At 49.0% G+C, this 7,405-nt stretch overlaps 1 protein-coding gene across 1 annotated transcript in view; it reads left to right on the top strand.

The window, feature by feature from the left end:
• The first annotated feature begins 2,822 nt into the window (after window positions 1-2,822).
• The window catches only part of LIMK2 (LIM domain kinase 2), a 68,135-nt gene continuing 63,552 nt past the window's right edge, over window positions 2,823-7,405 (top strand). Inside the window, exon 1 of the mRNA XM_011938331.1 lies at window positions 2,823-3,054. Within this exon, the coding sequence (XP_011793721.1) occupies window positions 3,039-3,054 (16 nt within the window). The 5' untranslated portion in view covers window positions 2,823-3,038. The remainder of the gene's footprint in view (window positions 3,055-7,405) is intronic.

The raw sequence follows: 7,405 nt of genomic DNA, 5'->3' as shown, positions 1-7,405 counted from the left end.
AGAGACGGGGTTTCACCGTGTTAGCCAGGATGGTCTTGATCTCCTGACCTCGTGATCCACCTGCCTTGGCCTCCCAAAGTGCTGGAATTACAGGCGTGAACCACCTCGCCTGGCCTGTCTGAAATTTTTTCTACTGTGCGGTTTATCTGTTAAAGAAACTAGGTTATTTGTCCTGTTGCATTTCCCACAGTGTCAGTTTTGCTGTTTGTGTCATGGGAATGTTATTAAGTTCCTCTTCCCCATGTATTTCCTGTAAGTTGGTTGTTAGATCTAGAAGCTTGACCAGATTCAAGCTTATGATTTTTGTTTTGTAAGACTATGTTATGGGTGATAGTATATACTTGGTGCGTCTCATCTGGAGGCACTTAATGTCTCGTAGTCCTACTTTGTGATGTTATAGAAGCCACTTCTGATCATCTAGAGTTGAGAAACAAGACTGCACTCTGGGCAGAGTCGGGCACAAAATTACAGAGAACATGGAGAGCTGGTTGTTGTAGGAATGGCAAATGGTGCAAGGCAGGATACGCTCAGGAAAAAGCAGAGTCCTGGAGTGAAGGGAATAGAGAGACAAGTCCACAGCGGGAGATGTAGTCAGCTCATGAGGGCTGGTTTGGCTTTTATTTTGTAGGCCATGGGGTGCTGTTGAAGGGTTTTGAACAGAGAGATGACAGGTCCAGAAACATACTTCTGGAAGATTAACCAGTCTGTTTTGGGTAGTATGATTCAGGGAGGGCCAAGACTGGCTTCTTTGGAAGTAAGTGGAGGTGACACTGGGCAAGTCTGGTTGGGTACCAGTGGACCAGTACCTTCAAGAGGGCAGAACCTTGAGTTGTTTTTCAAGATCTAGGTTTTCAGGATCCTAGGCTCAGAGAGTTGACTGTGAGGTGGCTGGCAGGATCTGGCCCTAGGGACTGATCAAGCCATGGCCAGTGAAACAAACTGTGGACAGGTAACTTGGGTGCTTTTGAAACTCAGTTGGCCTACTCCCTGCCCAGGCTTTCTCTATCCTCCAGAAGTCCCCCTTGAGTTCACAGGTGATTTCTGGAATGTTCTTTGGGTCCATATTAACAATATATCTCTTGGCTATAACATTTCTACAGAAAGTTATTCCCTTCCATTACATTTTCAACTTGCATTTCTCAGAGTCGCCTGAACTTCCCTGGGAGAAACTTGGGGGACTTGGCTAGTCCCCAACTCCCTGCTGGTGAAGACCATGATGTTGGAGGTAGGAGGAAGTGGAATGTGAGAGGGAATGAGGGAGAAGAGATAGATCTGGGTGCCTTGGTGTGGAGCAGAGGGAGAGGGAAGACACCCAGGAGGCTTTGGTTCCCAGGATGCCAGTGCTTTGTTGCCTGGGAAAATACAGTGTTACATCTTTCTGTAGGAAGGATGGGGAAAGTCCCTGTCCCCTGTTTGCTAGCCATGAGGCAGCTTGTCAGGAGAGTCCCTGGATTCCTGTCACTTTAATTTAATACACAATCTTGTGTTTACTATACTGATTTCCTCAGAAACTATAAAACTGAGGACTGAAAAGAGTTCCCAGGAATTAACGGAAGTGGGACAGAGCCTCCCCAGCACTTTGTGCACACTCAGGACATCGTGAGCCACCTGCCACACCCAGAGGAGAGAAATCTGACTGGCATGCGGTTTGAATCAGAGCAGGAAGAAAGAGAATTGTGCTCGCCTTTGCCTTTGCCTTCACTTACCCAACTGCTGGGACCAGAGGCAGTTGGGTTGAACTTTGTCTTTGGTTAGGGGTGGGGGGCGTGGGGGACAGAATCCATTTCCCTGGTCCCCATCCTCTTTCTGGTCATTTGGACACTTTTCCCGTGATCTAAATCTGATCTAAGGAAATGACAATTGTGAAAGACCCAGCGTGAGAGAATCCGATGGGAGGGTGGGTCATCAGGGACCAGCTGACCTGGCTGATGATGTGTTAATACCTTAATCACACAGAGGACCCCAATCTCCTTCCAAACCTAATGAAGTGGTTCTTAAAGCTACTCAGCCAGCTAGCAGCTGCCATAACCCAGTCAGCTGTCCTAACTCAGTCCTGTGATCCCTCCTCCTCATAGAAGATTCTAAACTGGCAGCCCACACGGCAAATCTAGTGGCCAGGTGTGTTTCATTTGGTCTACATGGCATTTTAAAAACTTTTTGATGCTATCAACATTTTTTAAAGTGGCAAATTTCACCTAAACATCTGGATTTTTGGCATGTTTTGAAAAGTTGGAAGACTTGGGAATGGTAGGCCCATGTTCCTGCAGAGGAGTGCTCGTCTTCCAATGGGGCGCACAAGCTCCAGCGTCCTGCCCTCATTTCTGTACCTAATTGGCCTGGCTGAGGATCTGCTCCTCGAAAGCTGGTTGGTCGCCTGCAACCATCTTTGACTTAGAGATTATTTACTGTCCGCTTACTCATGGTGGCGCAGAGAAGTGGTTTCTCTGAGCTAGAAGCTTCTAAGAAAAGTCCATCCTCAAAGCTGTTTGTGGGACAGACCTGGCTCCTCCATTGTAATATTCCTGATTCCAAACACTACTGGAAAGAGCTCTGGACTGGCAGTCAGTAGGCCTGGGCTCCCATCCCAGCTCTCCTCCTAATGAGCGAAGCCATTTCGAGGTAGTTGAACTTGGCCTCTGATCCTTAACTTTCCCTATCTGTAAAATGAAGGCGACTAGATGGGTGCGGACTAGATCCGTGTTGAGACTTCCGGCCCGCGCAGAATCAACCTTACCAGCGGCAGCACCTCGAGGGGACGCCGCTCGCACTAGGGGGCGCCAGGGCCGCTGCAGAGCCAGAGCCAGAGCCTGGGGGCGGGGCCTGAGAGCGGTGGGGCGGGGCGTCGGCGGGCAGTCCCCTGTGCCAGGTGTGGTTTGGTCCTCCCGGGGCGCCGTAGGCAGTGCATCCCGTTCGCGCCTGGGGCTGTGGTCCTCCCGCGCCTGAGGCGGCGGCGGCAGGAGCAGAAGAGAGCTGTAGGGAGCTGAGGGGAGTTGCTGTGTCCCCCGCCTCCTCCTCCCCATTTCCGCGCTCCCGGGACCATGTCCGCGCTGGCGGGTAAGGAAGGGCTGCTCCGCCCTGTCCCCTGTTATCTCCGAAGCCCGGGTCCGTGGCGCCTGAGGGAAACTGGCGGTCTCTCTGGGGTTTCGGGCTGGTTGGATCCTCGTGGGTCCGAGCTCCTCAGAAGAGCTGGGAGGCGGGGTGGGCACAGCGCTCCCCAGGCATTTGGAGGGTGGGACTCTGGGAATGGGGAGGCAGGGCATCCTGGAGACAGAAGGCTCGGAGGGGCAGACGGGTTGGGCGGCTTCCCGCGAGTTGAAGTCCCTGGGAGGAAGAGATTCTGGCTCTGCCAGGAATCCAGCTTTTTGGAGGAACCTGGCGGCCGCAGACCTCCAAATTAAACCCTTTTTAAGGAAGTTGAAAAGCATGGGGTTCACTTAGAGTGGAAGCTCTGTGGAATTTGAGGAGTACGGGATTCTCCAGGGTTCAGGACAATTAGGAGAGCTACCCGGGGTTCTGGGTTTTCTGAGGGAAATGAAGGAGGATGTGACTTCCCTGCCAGGACCCAAGGCTTCTCGCGGGCATCTTGGTGCCTGGGATTTCCCCGGGGCTGGGAGCTCTTTGCAGAATATAGGGGAGTATGGAGCCCCTTGAGGTTTAGGACAGGACTAAGGGTAAGGAGAGATCGGACCATTCTTTTTGGGGCTCAAAGATCTCTGCTACAGGTGAGGAAAGTAGGCCACCTGGGGTTCTGAGTCCTCCCGCGGCAGCTCCCTTGGCCTCTCTAGACTCAAGACTAGAGGGATGCGGCCAGACACCTCCTGGAAGGAAGAGTTGTCTTAAGGATGAAGGGTAGCTTCAGAGTTGGGTTAGCTGCGCCTGCAGCCTCCTCCCCTTCACCTCACACACCACCCTGCAGCTTCCTGCCTTCCCTATCTGTTCCCCCAGCAGCAGGAACCTTCTGTCTCCTATGTTTCCCAGCCACCTGTGTGGGTGGCCCAGCCTCTGGGTCCACCAGGGTCAGCGTCCAGAAGCTTTGGAGAGGCGGCAAGAGGCTATTGAGGTGGAGGGGGCTGGCTCTCTGCCCCCTGCTTCCTGGCTTTCCGTCTGTGGACAGTCACTTCCTTCATCCTGAATACAAGGACTGGGCTACCAGTGGGTCACTTCCTCACCAAGGGAGCATGGGATTTTCTCCTCATTGGTGATAATAGACTTCTGGAGAGGGCTGGGGGTGGAAATGCCTAAAAAAATTTTCCTGTAATCCCAGCACTTTGGGAGGGCAAGGCAGTAGGATCGCTTGAGTCCAGGAGTTCGAGACCAGCTTGGGCAATATAGCGAGACCTCATCTTTTAAAAACAAAGCCTTGTCTCTTAAAAAAGATTTTTTTTAAGCTTACAGAATTCCTCAACTCAAATGATCTCCAGTAACTTTTTTTTTTTTTTTTTGAGGCGAAGTCTTGCTCTGTCGCCCAGGCTGGGGTGCAGTGGCACAATCTCGGCTCACTGCAGCCTCTGCCTTCTGGGTTCAAGTGATTCTCCTACCTCAGCCTCCCAAGTAGCTGGGACAACAGGGGCCTGCCACCACGCCCTTCTAATTTTTTTGGTATTCTTAGTAGAGATGGGGTTTCACCATTTGGCCACGCAGGTCTTGAACTCCTGATGACCTTGTGATCTGCCCACTTCGGCCTCCCAAAGTGCTGGGATTACGGGTGTGAGCCACCGTGCCCAGCCAATTTCCAGTAACTTTTTCTAACAGCTGTGTAATATAGATTGCCTGTCTTGAACCCTGTTTCTTAGAAATTTGTGAAAGGTTTCACAGTACAGTAGTCTAGAGGCATAAAGCCTCTAGATGCACTAATTTATGCATTCTTTCATTCAAAGAATATTTGTTGGATTCTTCTTTACTTAGCTAAATGCTGAGGAGTACAATGGTGACATAGTTCTTGGCTTTGTGGTGCTTATAATCCTAAAAATGGACAATAAATAATCATAACAATTGCAATAAATGTTAACAATTGCAATAAATAATAGTTGAGGTAAACAATTGAGATAAGTGCTGTAAGAGTGCACCAGGGGTGAGGGGTATTCTCTACTTTTTTTTCTGTTTTGGTAGAGACAGAGTCTCACTATGTTGCCCATGGTGGTCTTGAATTCCTAGTTTCAAGCCATCCTCCTGTCTCAGCCTCCCAAAGTGCTGGGATTACAGGCATAAACCACCATGCCTATTCTCTACTTTTTTTTTTTTTTTGAAGGGAATACTTTTCTTAAAAATGCAAGTTTTTGCTGACCCCTGGAGATAAGTAAAAGTTAGTCTGGCAAAAAAAAGCTCACAGAACATTCCAGGCAGAGGAAACAGCATAAAAAGGCCCTAGGGTAGGAAGGCATGTAGTGCCTTTGAGCCTTCAAGCTGGGAGGTCAATATGGTGTTTTGCTTTTTTTGTGGGGGGTGGGGAGGCAGAGTCTCACTCTGTTGCCCATGCTGGAGTACAGTGGCATGATCCAGACTCACTGTACCCTCCACCTCCCGGGTTCAAGTGATTCTTCTGCCTCAGCCTCCTGAGTAGCTGGGACTACAGGGAAGCGCTACCTCGCCCAGCTAATTTTTTGTATTTTTTGTAGAGACTGGGTCTCACCATGTTGCCCAGGCTGGTCTCAAACTCCTGAACTCAGGCAGTCCACCCACCTTGGCCTCCCAAAGTGCTAGGATTACAGGCGTGAGCCACTGTGCCCAGCCAAGTGTGGCTTTTTATTTATTTATTTATTTTATTTATTTATTTTTTTGAGACGGAGTCTTTGCGCTGTCACCCAGGCTGGAGTGCAGTGGCGCGATCTCGGCTCACTGCAAGCTCTGCCTCCCGGGTTCACGCCATTCTCCTGCCTCAGCCTCCCAAGTAGCTGGGACTACAGGCGCCCGCTACCACGCCTGTCTAATTTTTTGTATTTTTAGTAGAGACGGGGTTTCACCGTGTTAGCCAGGATGGTCTCGATCTCCTGACCTCGTGATCCGCCCGCCTCGGCATCCCAAAGAGCTGGGATTACAGGCGTGAGCCACCGCGCCCGACCAAGTGTGGCTTTTTTATAGATGAGGAGACTAAGGCCCAGAAATGGCAAGGTTCCATAGCTAAATAAGTGGTGGTCAGAGTTCATATTTTCCAACTTCAAGTTTAGTGCTTCCTCCTCTTTGTAGCACAAATAGCAGAATGAAGTTGACTACGGAGTCTGAGAAGGAAGTGGGACTTAAACTTTCACTTGTTATTCCATCCAAACCATATTCTGAGACACCTCAGATGCCTTGTATAACCGGAGAATCAACAACAAAGAAATCAAATATTTACTGAGTACCTGTGATGTCTGTGGCACTGGGCAGGACCAAGTTTTACCTCTTATAAATTTAAACAGGTGTTAGAGCCAGGAGAGAGTTTTGAGATAATGTATAGTCTCCTTGTTTTACATATGAAGAAACTGAGGCTCAGGGAAGAAAATGGAGTTGTCCAGGGTCACTCAACTAGTGGTAGAGCCAGAACCAAGGTAGGAGTTCTTCAGTGTTCTTTCCAATTTTTCCAGGCTGCTTAAGACATATGGGGTCTGGCACATGGTAAACCCTTAATAAGTATTTGTGGAAATGAGTTATATATAGTTTGTGCCTTTGAGAAACTTACTGTCTGGTTAAGGTAATTAAGGCAAAAAACAAAAGTCCCATGCTGATCAAGTAGTGGGATTGCACCTGTGAAAAGCCACTGCACTCCAGCCTGGGCTACATAGCAAGGTCCCGTCTCTTAAAAAAAAGAAAAAAATTGATAAGAGAAGCTGTTATAAGGCCTGCATATGATAACATCATAGAATTTCAAAGGTGAGGGAGAATTCTCTTCATATATTTATTCCACAATTGAGTTCCTGCTATGTGCCAAACACTCTTGGCCCCTAGGGATACAGCAAGGAACAAGATAGACCAAATCCCTTCCATCATGTAGTGTATGTTCTGGTGGAAAGAGATAGACAGCAAGTAAATATATGAACATCATATTCAGGGATAAATCCATTGAAGATAAGTGAAGTAGGATAAGGGGATAGGAGAAGTGAGTTGGCAGGGAATGCATTTGGCATGTTTAAAGAATAGCAGGGCATCCAGGGTGGCCATCAGTTTTGGTTAGGGAATACTTCTTGAAGTGGTTTAAGATTTTAGAGATCTTCCCCGTCTCTACTAAAAAAATACAAAAAAACTAGCCGGGCGTGGTGGTGGGCACCTGTAGTCCCAGCTACTCGGGAGGCTGAGGCAGGAGAATGGCACAAACCCGGGAGGTGGAGCTTGCAGTGAGCTGAGATCCGGCCACTGCACTCCAGCCTGGGTGACAGAGCAAGACTCCGTCTCAAAAAAAAAAAAGATTTTAGAAATCTTAAATAGACTTAAA

The sequence above is a fragment of the Colobus angolensis genome, unplaced genomic scaffold (genome assembly GCF_000951035.1).
Source record: "Colobus angolensis palliatus isolate OR3802 unplaced genomic scaffold, Cang.pa_1.0 Scaffold171, whole genome shotgun sequence".
Taxonomy (NCBI): domain Eukaryota; kingdom Metazoa; phylum Chordata; class Mammalia; order Primates; family Cercopithecidae; genus Colobus; species Colobus angolensis.
This window is presented reverse-complemented; position numbering and strand designations above follow the sequence as displayed.